We start from the raw sequence: 17,227 nt of genomic DNA on the forward strand, positions 1-17,227 counted from the left end.
AAAGAACAAACTGCTGAGGTATGCTGCAACATGGATGAACCTCAAGAGCATGCTAAGTGGAAGAAGCCAGATACAAAAGACTACATATTGTATTATTTTATTTATATGAGATTCCCAGAAAAGACAGATCTAGAGACAGAAAATGATTGGTGGTTGCCTAGGGTTGAGGGTACAATTAGGGATTACGGCAAGTAACCACAAGGGAACTCTTGGGGCAGTGGTCTTGCAGTATGGTCACACAACTCTACACATTTACTAAAAATTGTTGAGTTGTACACATACAATAAGTAAATTTCATAGTGTGTAAATTATACATCAATAAAGCTGTTTAATAAAAAGCCTATTTCAGTGAGGCTTGCAAGCCTTTTAGGCCTGGAGCAGTAACAGCTCCTTAATTCAGTATTCCTTCTGCCTTTCCGGTAGGAACTATAATTCAGGTTAAACAAATATGGGCACGCCTGTTTTATTGCATTCCATTTTATTGTGCACCATAGATACTGCCTTTTTTCTTTTTGTTAAACAAACAGAAAGTTTATGACATCCCTGCACCCAGCAAATCCATCAATGCTGGTTTCCAGCAACATGTGTTCACTTAGCGACTCTGTGTTACATTTGATAGTTCTGACAACACGTCAAACATTATTGTCTCTGTTATGGTGATCTGAGATCAGTGATCTTTGATGTTACTATTGTAATTGTTTAGGGGCACTGCACACTGTGTCCATTTCCTCTTGAAAATGAATGTAAATGGAGCAAAGATGCAAACTGAACCCTGGGACCCCAGAATAAGAAGGAATCTGCAAAGGGCTTGTGCAAAAATTGTTTGTTTCCAAATAATTTCTTAATCAGTTTTATTTAAGTACAACTTATCCAAAATAAAATAAAGCTGCCTGTTCCATGAGCTTGGACAAATGTATAGACCAGTGTGACTACCACTCTAAATCTAGATATAGCACATTTCACTTGTCCCAGAAAGTTCCTTCGTGATCTTTTGCAGTCAGTCCATCCTGTCTTCTGCAACCGATGATCTGCTTTCTGTCACCATAGATCAATTTAGCTCGCTCTAGAATTTCATAGCAACGGAATCATACGTTCTGTAATCTTTTGTGTCTGGCATTTTTTACTCAGCTTAATGTTTAAAAAACTCAGCCCTGTTGTTGTGTTTCACAGTTTGTTCCTTTTTCTTCCACAGTATGAATATATCTCAATTTATGTATCCTTTCACCTATTAGTGGACATTGAGTCGTTTAAAAATTCAAGAATGGGCTATTAGGAGTAAAACTTCTGAAACATTCTTCAAGTCTTTTTGTTGATACATATTTTCTTTTCTCTTGTGTAAACACCTAGGAGAGGAATTGCTGGGGAATCAGATAAAAATGTTTTAATCCAGTAAGAAATTGCCAGACTTCCCAAAGTGATTGTACCATTCTACACTCCCACTGGCAATGTATACGAGTGCCAGTTCCTTTCCGTTCCCGCCAGCAGTCGGTGTTCTCAGCCTTTTCCATGGTGCTCAGTCTGACGGATATAGTGATATTTCACTGTGATTTTAATTTAGATTTCTCTGATGATTAATGATGTCAAACATTTTTTCCTGTGCTGTTTGACGAATTGTATATCTTCTTTTGGGACATTTTGTTCATATCTGTTGACTGTTGGGTTTAATTTTTGTTATAATTCATTATTTCTGTTTTGGATGTAAGTCCTTTGTCAGATAGATAAATTATGAAAAAATGTTTTCAACCTATGTTTGCCTTTTCATTTCCTTAGTGGTGAGTTTTGAAGAGCAGAACTTTTAAATTTTGATGAAGTGAATTTCATTTTTTAGTTAGGAGCTTTTTATCTTTTACTGAGAAATCTGTGTCTGCCCTTGGTTTATGAATAGTTTCTCCTAGAAGTTTTACAGTTCTTGTTTTTGTGCCTAGATCAGTGATCCATATTGAGTTAATTTTTGTGTATGTTAAGAGACAAGGGTTGGAATTTATTTTTTCTATATATATGTTCATTTGTCCCAGCACTGTTTGTTGCAAATACTTCTTTCTTTTGAATTGCAGTTTACCATCTACGTATGGCTTTATTTCTGTACTCTTTATTCTGTTCATTGATCTATGTGTCTAACTTTAGGCCAATGTCATACTGTCTTGGTTACTGAAGCTTCATACTTAGTCTTTAAATCAGGTAATGTAATTCCTCTAACTTTTCAAAAAAATGCATAAAACACTATAAAACAAAAAGTACATAGTAAACAGTCTTGGAAAATATAAACAGAGGGGAAGGCAGAATAGAGAGAAAACAGTTAGTATTCAAATGTGCAAGCCTTCTGTGCAGTTGGGCTACAACCAAAGCCGTCTAAGCCTGAGAACCTTGGAGAGTAAACAGTTTAATTTGATTTCTTCGTGTTAAAACAAACACTCATTTGTTAGTTTTTGTTTTCATTCCCATCAGGATTTTGAACCTTTTGGTGACATCACCTGTTTTCCTTTTTTGAAAACAATTCGTTTTTAGTTCTCTTCAGCCTTTCTAGTTCATTAATTCCCATAGTTGCTGCTACATGGGAATTAGCAATTTCCCTGAGCAATTTCCACTCTGTATCTAACACCTAAGTGAACAGATATTTTAGATGTGGTTTCACCTTTTGAAATAAGGCAGCAATTCAACAGTTCTTATTCAATTAATAAGAAAATGTTCTGTTCTGGAACTCTTCAGAAGCTGTTGATTTTATTTTGATATTAGTAATAATCATATCTGAATTCTTTTGGCTGTGAAGAGCAGAAATCCCAACTTATAGTAGTATCTGAATGGTGTAAACAGCAGAGAAAGGTTACCTCTCGAAGCTAGAAGTCATGAGACAAGGCACCTCGTTTTCATTAGTTCAGCAGCTCAGTGTTGATGAGGACGTCAAAACACTTATTTTGCCATCTCAGCATATTGACTTTGTCCTCAGGCTAGCTCCTTGTAAGCTAAAGATGGACACTGCACATACAGACGTGCCAACAGCAAGTGTCACACTAAGAGTAAGAAAGGCCTTTCCAAAAGCTCTGTGTCAGGCTTCATCAACCAGACCTAAGTTTTCTGCCTCCCATAAACCAGTCAATTGCAAGGAGGGTGAGATGACAGTGATGGGGTTACCGTAGCCAGGATCCCTGGAATAGTGCGTCCACCTTTTAGAAGTGAGAGAACCAGAATGCAGAAGGATAGTCACTTTCTAAGGTCACACAGGTAAGAATAATAAAAAGTGATTGGGACTGTTATTTAAATCCAGCCCAGGTCGGTCTGGATTTTATTTGCATGTATATTCTTCTATTTGAAGACATTCAGTGAAATTCATAAATGGACTGTTGCACTTAAAATAATTTGTGCACATAGTGGCTTATATGTCTGCTTTCTCTGCTGATGTGTGAACTTGAAAAATCAAAGGCTTTTCCCAACACCCTTCCCTGCAGTCTAATTCGAAAGACAAGATAGCAACAAAAGTTTGATGTGCTTTTGGAGGAGTACAGACAGTAAACAAAACAAAACAGAAAAACCCCCACCACCTAGAATTCTTTCTCAAGTTAGATTGTCCAGAGCTGGTATAGCAGCTCAACAGTGTCATTAAAGAACCAGGTTTCCCGCCTTGTTCTGCCTGTTAGCTTATTACCTCATGGGTGCAAGATGGCTGCTACAGCAGCCGTCAGATCCATATTCTAGGTAGAGAGAGTGGCAAAAATGTGAAAAGCCCCACCCGCTGTGTCTGTTTTCCTTTTTCAGGAAAACCGTCTAGCACTGTGTGATAGAAATACAATGCAAGCCACAGATATAATTTAAAGGTTTCTGGCTGGGCATGGTGGCTCATGCTTGTAATTCCAGCACTTTGGGAGGCTGAGGCAGGTGGATCACTTGAGGTCAGGAGTTCAAGACCAGCCTGGCCAATGTGGTGAAACCTTATCTCTACTAAAATTACAAAAATTAGCTGGGTGTGATGGCGGGTACCTATAGTCCCAGCTACTCAAGAGGCCGAGGCAGGAGAATCGCTTGAACCTGGGAGGTAGAGGTTGCAGTGAGCTGAGATTGTGCCACTGCACTCCAGCCTGGGCGACAGAGCTAGACTCAGTCTCAGAAAAAAAAAAAATTCCAGTAGTCACAGTTTAAAAACTGAAAAAAAAAGCACATTAATATATTTTAGTAATAACATTCCGTTTTACCCAATATAGCCAAAATAATGTTTCAAAGTATAATCAATGAAAACAATTTTTGTTTTTATACTTAGTCTTCAAAATCTGGGGTGTATTTTACAATTGCAGCTTATCTTAGTTTATACTAGCCACATTTCAAGAGCTCAGTAACTACATGTGGCTAGTAGGGGTATATTGGTGAGTACCAACTAACTGGCTTTCTAGAAAAAAATGCATAAATATGCATACGTGAGTTTATTGTAAATTTTACAAATTTAACAGACTTAGTGCACAATTTACAAATAATAATGAGAATAGAATATCCTTTATTTTCAATTCTGTGTAGCTCGTTGATTCTCACAAAACACTTTCATTGATTTTTTTTTGCTTGTTTGTTTCTGAACTCTCATAGCTAACTTATGGCTGCAATTCAACTGTAATCTGACCAAAATGACTATGAATAAATGCTTGGTTACTATCCTGTTTAGTAAAGTAGTTGCTCACATTATTGGCAAATGAATGTAGTTCCAATATGAACGTTGGTTAATATTTTTGCTTATGTTAATGAGATTTTTGGTTTTTTGTTTGTTTTCTGTTTAAGCTGTACTGGCTACAGTCATGATACGCTGTATCGAGGTGCACCCATCACCCAAGCAGTATACACTGTACCATATTTGTAATCTTTTATCCCTTGCCCCCCTCCCACTCTTCCTCCCAAGTCCCCAAAGTCCATTGTATCATTCTTATGCCTTTGCATCCTCATAGCTTAGTTCCCACATATCACAACATACGATGTTTGGTTTTCCATTCATGAGTTACTTCACTTACAGTAATAGTCTCCAGTCTCATCCAGGTCACTGCAAATGCTGTTCCTTTTTATGGCTGAGTAGTATTCCATCATATATATATACACCACAGTTTCTTTATTCACTTGTTGATTGATGGGCATTTGGGTTGGTTCCACGGTTTTGCAGTCGTGAATTGTGCGCTATAAACATGCATGTGCAAGTATCTTTTTCAAATAATGACCTTTTTTTTCCTCTGGGTAGATACCCAGTAGTGGGATTGCTGGATCAAATGATAGTTCTACTTTTAATTCTTAAAGGAATCTCCACACTGCTTTCCATAGTGACTGTACTAGTTTACATTCCCACCAGCAGTGTAGAAGTGTTCCCTGATGACTGCATCCACACTATTATCTACAGTTTTTTTATTATGACCATTCTTGCAGGAGTGAGGTGGTATCGCATTGTGGTTTTGATTTGCATTTCCCTGATCATTAGTGATGTGAGCATTTTTTCATATGTTTGTTGGCCATTTGTATATCTTCTTTTGAGAACTGTCTATTCATGTCCTTAGCCCACTTTTTGATGGGATTGTTTGTTTTTTTTCTTACTGATTGAGTTTGTTGTAGATTCTGGATATTAGTCCTTTGTTAGATGTACAGGTTGTAAAGATTTTCTCCCACTCTGTGGATTGTCTGTTTACTCTGCTGACTGTTCCTTTTGCTATGCAAAAGCTCTCCAGTTTAATTAGGTCCCAACTATTTATCTTCGTTTTTATTGCATTTGCTTTTGGGTTCTTGGTCATGAAATCCTTGCCTAAGCCAAAGTCTAGAAGGGTTTTTCCAATGTTATCTTCTAGGATTTTTATAGTTTCAGGTCTTAGGTTTAAGTCTTTAACCCATCTTGAGTTGATTTTTGTATAAGGTGAGAGATGAGGATCCAGTTTCATTCTCCTACATGTGGCTAGCCAATTATCCATTTGTTGAAAAGGGTGTCCTTTCCCCATTTTACTTTTTTGTTTGCTTTGTTGAAGATCAGTTGGCTCTAAGTATTTGGGTTTATTTATGTGTTCTGTATTCTGTTCCACTGGTCTGTGTGCCTATTTTTTATACCAGTACCATGCTGTTTTTGTGACTATGGCCTTATAGTATAGTTTGAAATCAGGTAGTGTGATGCTTCCAGATTTGTCCTTTTTGCTTAGTCTTACTTTGGCTATGCGGGCTCTTTTTTGGTTCCATATGAATTTTAGAACTGCTTTTTCTAACTCTGTGAAGAATGATGGTGGTATTTTGATGGGGATTGCATTGAATTTGTAAATTGCTTTTGGCAGTATGGTCATTTCCATAATACTGATTCTACCCATCCATGAGCATAGGATGTGTTTTCCATTTGTTTGTGTCATCTATGATTTCCTTCAGCAGTGTTTTGTAGTTCTCCTTGTAGTGATCTTTTGACTCCTTGGTTAGGTGTATTCCTTAGTATTTTATTTTTTTGCAGCTCTTGTAAAAGGGGTTGAATTACTGATTTGATTATCCACTTTGTTGCTGTTTGGTGTATGGAAGAGCTATGGATTTCTGTACATTAATCTTGTATCCAGAAAACTTTGCTGAATTCTTTTATCAATAAGTTCTAGGAGCTTTCTGGAGGAGTCCTTAGGGTTTTCAAGGTAAATTGACTTCCTTTTTACTGATGTGGATGCCCTTTTCTTTTCTCCTCTCTCTCTCTTTCTCTCTTTCTTTCTGTCTTTCTGTCTTTCTTATTGCTTTAGCTAGGACTTCCAGTACTGTGTTGAAGAGGAGTGCTGAGAGTGGGCATCCTTGTCTTGTTCCTGTTCTCAGCAAGAATGCTTTCAACTTTTCCCCATTCGGTGTTATGTTGGCTGTGGGTTTGTCATAGATGGCTTTTATTACATTAAGGTATGTCCCTTGTATACCAATTTGCTGTGGGTTTTAATCATAGAGGCATTCAGGATATTTGCCAAATCCTTTTTCTGCATCTGTTGAGATATCATGTGATTTTTAATTCTGTCTATGATTTGCACTGTATTCTATTGGTAAAAACAAGTTATTAAGTCTAGCATAGATTCAAGGGGGGTGGGACAGGAAAGTGTCTTAATTTAGTGTTTCTATAAAGAAATACCTGAGACTGGGTAATTTATAAAGAGAAAAAGTTTATTTGGCTTATGGTTCTGATGATTAGAAAGTTCAACATTGAGCATCTGCCTCTGGTGAGGGCCTCAGGCTGCTTCTCCGTGTGGCAGAAGGTGAAGGGGAGCCCGTGTGTGCAGAGACCATGTGGCCAGAGCGGAAGAAAGAGCAGGGAGGTGCCAGGCTCTTTTTAACAACCAGCTCTCAAGAGAATAAACAGAGTGACAACTCACTCACCTCCTCATCCCCCAGGGAAGGCATTCATCTACATGAGGGATCTGCCCCCATGACCCAGACACCTCCCATTAGACCCCACCTCCAGCGTTAGAGATTAGATTTCTACATGAAGTTTTAGAGGAGGCAATCATCCAAACTATAGCAAGAATTTTCTTTCAGCTCTTGATGTAAAGAGTTAGACATGTACAACAGGGAGGGATGTTATTGATGGCAGCAGTCTTGAAAGACAGCCAGTCCTCTGGCCCCCACAGTTCACATGAATCCTACATGAAAGTTTACTCACTTTCCTCCCAGGATCCCCAAAGTCTCATCTCATTAGGACATCAAGCTCAAGTTCTTGATCTTGTCGTCTAAGTCAGGCCTGGATGAGGCTTCTTGGGGTAGGTCCCCAAGTACAGTTCTTTTTGATCTGAAGGCCAGCGGACTAACAGGCAAGCTTTTTGCCCCTCACACACCTAGTATCCAGGGATGATCAGCAATAGGACAGCTGTAGGAGACACTATTGTTAATGAAAACTATCGGACTGTAAGATGCTTCTCAGCCCTAGTCCACGGTGGTTGTGAAATCCAGACAGATATGTATGATCAGTTCCTTGATTAGGGCCCAGACCCAGTCCCTTTAGTGCATCTGTGTGGCTTTTGGCTTCATCCTCTGAGCTCTTGACTCCACACCATGGACTAGTCGTCCTTTTTCATAAGAAATGGCCAGGTTTTGCATTTGAATAGCTTTGCTAGACTGCTTCCTATGGGTAAAATTTGGGGACCTAAACTTCTCTTTTCATTTTGAACTGTCTCTCCTTTTCAGTCTAATCTTTTATAAGCCCATTAGAGAACTATGTGGGCTTCCTGTGTATCTAATTGTAATCCTCTACATTAGACAGAAACTACACCCACAAATCTCTTTTAGACAGCCTCCTTTCTACTTTGAGAGTCGGGGTGCTGTGTGACAACACCCTTGAGCTTCTTAAAAACTTTTTTTAAGTCTATCATAAGAGAATGTCTAAGAGGCATGCCCTTAGGATTCTTAGAAACGGCTTCTTATCTGACATATTCCATGAAGGTGTTTAGTTGCAGTAGCACCCCATTTTCAGTTACCAGTTTCTGTTTTGATTATGTCATTACATGAAAACATAGTGGCTTAAAACAAAGTGATACTCTGTATTAGGTTGCTTATGACTATGGGTAAGCAGTTCAGGAAGGGTTCCACTGGATAGCATCATCTTTTTTCCATGTGGAATTAGCTTCCTCACTCACATGTCTAACCACTTGGTGCTCCTTGGTGCCTCACTCTCCATCTCCACCCTGCTCCTCTCTCCTTCACCCCTTTTTCCTTCCTTCCTTCTCTCCTAGATGTGTGTGATCAGTTCCTTGATTAGGGCCTAGACCCAACCCAATCCCCAACCCTTCCTTTATCCCACCTTTTCTCTCTTGTTCTTTCTCTCTCTCTCTTTCTGTGCATGGTCTCTCATCCTCCAGAATCTCTACATGTAGTGGTCTCAGGATAGTCACACTTCTTCCCGACAACCAAATTCTAAAAGGCAAAAAGTAGAAACTGCCAGGTTAATTATGGTTCGCACCTGGAACTAGCAAAATGCTGCTTCTGTAATCCGCTGGTCTGTGCAGTTAGAAGGCCAGCCCACACTCGAAGTGGGCAGAGAGGTAGCCTCCTCCTCTTGACAGGGAGCAGCACAGGCTGCAGAAGAGCGTATGAAATGGGAGATACTGTTTTGGGCATCTTTGGAAAGTGCAGCCACATAATTTTTAGAAATTATTTTAAATGTGATTTCTCAACGCTTTGTGTATGGGTATCCATATATGCTATTTTTGTCAGATATAGCAATCATGAATATATTAACTTTGTTAAACATTTGGATTAAGAAGCTCTCCTTCCCTGTTCTTTGCTCAGGAATAATTCAAAAGATTATAATTAACTATTTGTCAAAAGTTTGAAACAACTTTCATAAAACCACCTGAACTGCCTACATGACAAAGATTTTTATTTGGTCAAATTTTTTTTTTAGTTAAAGGTTTTTTCCCCCCTTGATTTCTTCTATATCATATATGTTTAGAAAGTCTTTCCCCAATTTCAGAACATTTGAATATTTAGTCACAGTTCCTATTTGTTGTACTTGTATATTTTACATGTAATTCATTAATCTGCATAGAATTGTTTTGGTGTGAGATGAAGGCATAGCTTTCTTTTCCCCACCCAGATTTTGAACCAATTAGATAACAACTCATCCATTCCCTGATAATTTGCATTGCAGCCTTCATCCTATTCAATGTTAAGTATTCTGAAGTCTGTTTCTGGGTTTCTCTTCTCTCCTGTTGATATATAAGTTCTTTTTCCCATGCTGTGTTTTTAATTTTAACTATATTCCAAGCATCTTAAGTTTGTAGAAATCACTAAGTGTTCATGGCTATGAAATGTGTGTAAATGCCACCCGACTCATACTAAGAAGGTATGCTTTTAGACTATCGAAGACAAGTTTTTTTCAAAATTCTATTAAGAATTTGTTTAATGTATACCTTAGCCAAATATTTTTGTGCTAACTTTTGTGTCCTAGAAAGGAGGAATAAATGGAACACATACTAACCACGTATTTATGTTCATGATCATGACTTTCAGATATATAAATTAGTGTGTGTATGTCTCTCACAAGGAAATGAATAAAATGAATTTACCATTGAAGGTGATAGTCAAGTAAACTGAAGCAGATGCTAGAAAAGAGTTTTCCTAATTTATTAAAGAAGGCTGTTTGTAGAGTAGATCTAGTAATATTTAATTTCTGAACCATGTCATTTAGCTAATAAATTACTTTAAAATGTACTCTTTAACAAAATGAGTCTTTTATCTTCATTAATGTAGCTTATTTTTGTTTTGCAGTTACTGCTTTGTGTTTGCTCTGGGATACCTCACAGTGTGCCAAGTTACTCGAGTCTATATCTTTGACTATGGACAATATTCTGCTGATTTTTCAGGGTAAGATGAAAACTGATTCAGTGGCCTGTTTATCCATTCTAACAAGGTGGTTAAAGAACAAAATATATTTGCATTTAGTAGTTCAAGTGAAAAGCTATTATTAAATATTTTAGTTGAAAATTTCTTTCTAAATTTAGAATTTCCCTCTTGTAAGTAGTCTTTTATAGTACTGTCTAAGTCAGTAAGAGCCTTGTTCTGCTTCTTCCTACCTAATGGGTCTTCCTTTGGTTCTTAGGTCCTTGGGCTAGGTCAGTCTGAGTTTCCTAGAGAAGATGCTCAAGGATGCATTTTACTTCTATGCATTTCACCTCTTTGCAGTGTTCTCCATTCAACACCAGTATTCAGTTGAGCAGTGGAAATAACTTCTAGTATTTGTTCCTTCGAAGGGAATTTATTTTCTTCCTGGTGCTAGATGAGTCTTTTTGTCCTGTAACAAAACTGATTATATGTTATCAGGGGAACTAGCCCCCAATATTTCAATGTAGGTTCTTTTTATTTTCCCCAAGTGTCAACCAGTCTGAGAAATAAAGAGAAAGAGTACAAAGAGAGGAATTTTACAGCTGGGCTGCTGGGGGTGACATCACGTATCGGTAGGTCCATGAAGCCCCCTGAGCTGCAAAACCAGCAAGTTTTTGTTAGGGATTTCAAAAGGGGAGGGGGTGTACGAACAGGGAGTAGGTCATAAAGATCACATGCTTCAAAGGGCAAAAAAGGAGAACAAAGTTCACATGCTTCTGAGGCCAATAAAGATCACAAGGCAAAGGGCAAAGCAAGATCACAAGGCAAGGGCAAAATTAGAATTACTGATGAGGGTCTGTGTTCGGCTATGCACGTATTGTCTTCATAAACATGTTAAACAACAGAAAACAGAGTTCGAGAACAGAGAACCGGTCTGACCTCAAATTCACCAGGGTGGGATTTTTTTCACCCTAATAAGCCTGAGGGTACTGCAGGAGACCAGGGCATATTTCAGTCCTTATCTCAACCACATAAGACAGAGACTCCCACAGCGGCCATTTATAGACCTCCCCAGGAATGCAATTCTTTTCCTAGGGTCTTAATATTTAATATTCCTTGCCAGGAGAAGAATTTAGCAATATCTCTCCTACTTGCATGTCTGAAGAAAATGTGGCTCTATTCTGCCCAACCCCACAGGCAGTCAGACCTTATGGTTGTCTCCCCTTGTTCCTTAAAATCACTGTTATTCTGATATTTTTCAAGGTACACTGATTTCATATTGTTCAAACACACGTTTTACAATCAATTTGTACAGTAGTGGTCCTGAGGTGACATACATCCTCAGCTTACGAAGATAACAGGATTAAGAGATTAAAGTAAGACAGGCGTAAGAAATTGTAAGAGTATTATTAGGGAAATGATAAATGTCCACATTAAAATGAAATCTTCACAATTTATGTTCAGAGATTGCAGTAAAGACAGGCGTAAGAAATTATAAAAGTACCAATTTTGGGGACTGATATATGTCCATGAAATCTTCACAATTTATGTTCCTCTGCCGTGGCTCCAGCCCATCCCTCCGTTCAGGGTCCCTGACTTCCCACAACAATATGTCTGTTGTGAAATAAATGCACAAGCTCTTATAAAGTAACTTGCTTTCCATCTTTATAAAGTGACATCTGCTAACACTTTGGTACCAGATGGGGAAGTTGAAGATAAACCTTTATATATGTTTTTTTATGTCAGGCTTGACTGCTTTCTCCAGTGAACAAGATACAGTAGGCCTGCTTTGGACTAGTCTTGAGTCATCTGGACAGCATAAGTAATGAGCAATAAATCCAATTTAAGGATACGTGTATTGGAAAAATCATGGTACCTCTGACAAAAAAATTGTTCAGCGATAGAAATGGACCAAAGTTGTATGAGCTCAGGGAAAAAAGTCACTTCTATGAAACAAGAGAATTTTAGAAGAGAAAGAGGAAATAACTTTTTCTCCCTAATGAGATTGAAGTATATTTTACTACACAGATCTTAAAAATAGGTTCAGATGAAAGGAAATTACATCAAAAACAAATAAAGCCCAGGTCAAAACAAAACAGTTTAAATGCACTAAAAAGCCAGTTAATCAAAGCTGTCGAATGGAATTGGGAAATACACCTGGAAGGGCAGAAAAGGAGAGCAGATGTTGGCAATCTGGTTTATGGATAGTAGGTATTCCTGGAGGACATGACCTCATGGGCAGGATCAGTAGATGCTGGACCACTGTGAAAACCTTCATGAGCTTGAGGAAGTAGCCCAGGTCACATTGTCATCATAGTGTAATGAAATTAGGAAATAGTTATATAAGTTTAAAAGAATTGCAATCACTTAGAAAATTTAATTCTCCTGAGAATTTGCAACCATATTGGTCTTGTTCATCATGCATCCTAGTGCTTAGCACGTGGTGGCATTAAATATATATTGAGTCAGGAATAATACTTCAGTACAGAAGAAAGTTGAAAATACAGTGAGAAAAATGGGGGAAAGTAACAGACAACACAAATGGAGAAACTAGAGCCATGTGGGCAAAGGCTGTGCCATCTGAAAGAGAAATTAAGAGCTTTGAATACTTGAATTATAGTAAGTGAGAAATAAGCATTTATTCATAGTAGAAAATAGAAACAAAAAACATACTTTTAAATAATTTAGTTTAATGTTGATAACAGAAATATTAACATTAGCAACTTAAGCTTAGCAATACCATAAAATCATGAGTTTTCACATTGACCTTTAGAGTCCTGGGACTCTGCAGGCAGGTTCTGCAGGTGTCTTAGGAGCTCAGCAGATGAGGTTCTAGGTCTTCCAGTCTTGCTTCAGCCACATCTGCTCTGTGTTTCTCTAGTTTGTATTTTGGGATCCCGTATAATATTTCATTAAAAATATTTTGTTGCTCTTTTAACCATTCGATTTAAATAGTGATTTAACATAGCCAAATTGAATTTATTATACAACCATGTGGATTGGTGTTAGTATGGATTTGTGTGGCCCAGTCTTTGCTGGGCTCTCACAGCCCCTCCATCAGTTTGATCTTGGTCATTATCATTACCCTTTTTATTTCCCTGGTCAGCTATTCCAAATTATTGTCAGTCTCAAGGCCTTTACCTAACATTTCTGTATTATCTAGGGATAGGCTTACTACATTTAAAACAGTAACTTTATTTCAGTGGCTTAGCATAGTAAGAGTTTATTTCTCATTCACATTACAGTTCATTGAGGATGGAGTCTCTGCTCCACAGTCATTTAGGGAACCAGACTCCTTCCTTCTTGTGGTTCCACCTCCTTCAGGCTCTGGAATCCTCTAGGTTAAGTTGAGGGCGGGGTGGTGAGTATGAGCAAAGCGAGGGTGTGCCTACGCAGCACTTCTGCCTGCATCCTGTCGGCAAGCGTTAGTCACATGGCCTCACAGATCAGAGGACAATTGACATTAAGAGCATAGCGCATGTTTAAAAAACAGCTGTATAGGACATGACTTTAGAAGTATTTTGCTGACCTCTAAAATGTCATTGAAGGCTGAGTGTGGTGGCTCACCCCTGTAATCCCAGCACTTTGGGAGGCCAAGGCAGGTGGATCACCTGAGCTCAGGAGTTTGGGCAACATGGCAAAACCCTGTATCTACTAAAAATAGAAAAAATTAGATAGGCATGGTGGCACATACCTGTAGGCTAAAGTGGGAGAGTCGCTTGAGCCCTGGGGGCAGGGGTTGCAGTGAGCTGAGATTGCACCACTGCACTCCAGCCCAGGTGACAGAGACCCTGTCTCAGAAATAAAATAAAATAAAATAAAATAAAATAAAGCCATTTAAACACTTAAATGCAGTTTTAAATGTTTAAATATGTAGGAGAAAAACAACCTGGCCTTTTTAAGATAGAAAACCTGTTTATAAAACTCCAAGTTTAAAGAATACCTTTTAATCCATTAGGAGAAAACTTTTTATTATTATTATTATACTTTAAGTTCTAGAGTACATGTACACACCGTGCAGGTTTGTTACATAGGTATACATGTGCCATGTTGGTTTGCTGCACCCATCAACTTGTCATTTATATTAGTATATCTCCTAATGCTATCCCTCTTCCAGCCCCCCACCTCCCGACAGGCCCCAGTGTATGATGTTCCCCTCCCTGTGTCCAAGTGTTCTCATTGTTCAATTCCCACCTATAAGTGAAAAGTGTTTGGTTTTCTGTCCTTCTGATAGTTTACTGAGAATGGTGGTTTCCAGCTTTATCCATGTCCCTGCAAAGGACGTGAACTCATCTTTTTTTATGGCTGCATAGTACAGGAGAAAACTTTTGACCATTATCAGTGAACTGATAAAGATTAGACAGTCGAATTAGCTGAAGGAGACCATTGTGGCAGAATGAACTTGAAGGCTCTTGGTTTTTTGTTTTTTGTTTTTTAATGGACACAGGAGAGAAAAAAGCCACCTAGAGACAGACTCTCCCCTTGATGAAGTATTTGGGCAGAGGGACCCCTTGAATGTGTTATAATACATGAGCAGAAAAGATCCTGACTGGATCCTAATTAGAGTGAATATCGTAGCTGTTCAGAGTGTCAGATGGTTAAGAAGGTGAACTGGATAGTGACTCACCCTTCGTGCTGAGCTGGCCCGTTGCTCTGATGCTAGAAAGCGCAAGAAGCAAAGCCCAGACTCCTGCTGGGGAATCAACCTGAAATCTCGCTTGTATGGGACAGTTTTACTTGCACAAGAGTATGGAGAAACTGCGTGTGGGTGTATGTGTAATTGTTAGGTTTAAGATACATTTAAAATGTTGATTAGGTAAAGATAAACTTATACCATAATACAAGTTTCTATTTACAGAGAGGTTGAAAAGCTACTGAAGTTGTTTGATCTCATGTTAGCCTCAGATAATAGATACAAGAGAAGTATAAAACAACTAAATAGCTTTCTTCATGTCAGCAGTAATCAGTTAGAAAATATGATAGAAAAAGCATCCTTTTTCAAAAGCAAGAAAAACCATGAAATATCTGGTAATATGTGTAAAAATAAATGTACAGAACCTCTATGCAGAAAACTATAAATTTTTACTGTAGAACATAGAGTAATTGGGAAAAAAATTCAACCCGTTTGTTTGAATAATAAAACTCAGTATTGTGACTGGGTGCAGTGGCTCACACCTATAATACCAACACTTTGGGAGGCCAAGGTGGGAGGATCACTTGAGCTCAGGCGTTCAAGACCAGCCTGGGCAACATGGTGAAACCCATCTCTACAAAAAATTTAAAAATTAGCTGGGCATGGTGCTGTGTGCCTGTAGTCCCAGCTACTCAGGAGGCTGAAGTGGGAGGATCGCATGAGCTTGGGAGGTTGAGGCTGCAGTAAGCCATGTTCGCACAACTGTACTCCAGCCTGGGTAACAGAGCAAGACCCTGTCTCAAAAAAAAAAAAAAAAAGAAAAAAAGAAAACAACCCTCAGTATTATAAAGATACGAATGGGGCTGGGCGTGGTGGCTCATGCCTGCAATCTTAGCACTTTGGGAAACTGAGGCGAGTGGATCACTTGAGGCCAGGAATTTGAGAGCAGCCTGACCAATATAGCAAAACTCATCTCTACTAAAAATAGAAAAATTAGCCAGGCATGGTGGTACACAACTGTAATTGCAGCTTCTTGGGAGACTGAGGCATGAGAATCACTGGAATCCAGGAGGTGGAGGATGCAGTGAGCTGAGATCAAACCATTGCACTCCAGCCTGGGCGACAGAGCTGTCTCAAAAAAATAAAAAATAAAGAAAAAAAAAATACTGATTCCCCCAAGTTAATCTGTTGGTGTAATGCAGGTAAAATTGGAGTTTTGAGGGAAATTAGATAAATAAATTGAAAATTTTCTCTAGAAGAATAAATGCTTGAGTGTAGTGAAGTTGATATAAAGACATACTACTGTCTGTAAAGCAGGAGTCATTAAAATATTCTGGACTGACAGGAATAGACAAACCAAGGAAACCAGGATGAAGGACCGAGAAAGAGACTCATGGATCTAAGAAATAAAAATACAGAACAGCAGTGGTGGGATCAGAAATCTGTGGGGAAAGCCAGGCTCTACTCTTCAGTAAATGGTATTGGGATGTTTGGAAAGAGAAGAGAAAGGTGAATCCTTGCCCCACGTATAGATAATAGATTGTAGATGGAAGCAAGAACAGGTTTTTTGGCAAAAGAATATGTTGTTTCTGTGGTACTGAAAGAGTTGCTTTTAGTGCACCCACCAAAAAAATATGTATGTGAAATAATTTTTCATTCACGTCAAGAATATATCTTAGAGCTAACTGAACTGTATCAGAGGCTTGGTAAATGTTTATTACTGCTCAGTCGTGTGTGCTCCTTCACTAAGGTTTATTAAGCATGCGTTGTGCGTTTTGATAGGTTCTTGAAGGCTGAGCTGGGTACTTTTGTAGGCAGCATTTTTTTCAGGTATAAGAAGAAGTGATAGAGCATGTGATCTGATAGCCACAAGTGTGCTTGTCATGTCCATCAGTCCTTTTTAGAAAGCATTATTCATGCTCAGAGTCTAATCGTAGATGTGTTTCTGTGTTCTGAAATGAGTCATGGAAGGCCCCCCTTGGCCCTTCATTATCTTCCCCGCACATGGCGCCCAGCAGCTGTGTTGCAAATAGGGTTGATGTGAATCATTAGACTGCCTGCGAGTAGTGGGCCTTTATCCTGGCCCATTCTGTGGGAGTGTCTCCCAGCCCCTTGACCTACGTTTGATTACAGGAAACATTCCGTTTGGCTGCCACTAATGTAATTCAAGTTACCGGGAGTAAACAGAGATGGATCCATTTGTGGTTTGCTTTGTCTGTTCCCCACCCTACCCAACCAAGCCTTTCTCCCTGAACATATGTGTGTTCACCAAGCAGTGTGGCACAAGATTCGTCAGAAACATGCAGTGTTGTTCTCACTCATAAGTGGAAG

General features: G+C 38.7%; 1 protein-coding gene across 11 annotated transcripts in view; it reads left to right on the plus strand.

Annotated features, from left to right (window-relative positions):
* Positions 1-17,227, plus strand: part of MBOAT2 (membrane bound glycerophospholipid O-acyltransferase 2) — a 153,221-nt gene that overhangs the window by 94,504 nt on the left and 41,490 nt on the right. For 7 of the 11 annotated variants that reach the window (XR_012422697.1, XR_012422698.1, XR_012422699.1 and 4 more), the window contains one exon: positions 10,210-10,305. The exons of 1 other annotated variant lie outside the window; for it this stretch is intronic. Coding sequence is in view for 4 of the 10 variants with exons in the window: in XM_005576601.5 (XP_005576658.2) it covers positions 10,210-10,305 (96 nt within the window). In the remaining 6 variants the exon portion in view is untranslated. Of the gene's footprint in view, positions 1-6,707; positions 6,856-10,209; positions 10,306-17,227 lie in introns of all 11 variants that reach the window. 3 more of the 11 variants (XR_012422700.1, XM_074012388.1, XM_074012389.1) reach the window with 1 other exon arrangement.

Source organism: Macaca fascicularis, chromosome 13 (assembly GCF_037993035.2).
Source record: "Macaca fascicularis isolate 582-1 chromosome 13, T2T-MFA8v1.1".
NCBI lineage: Eukaryota > Metazoa > Chordata > Mammalia > Primates > Cercopithecidae > Macaca > Macaca fascicularis.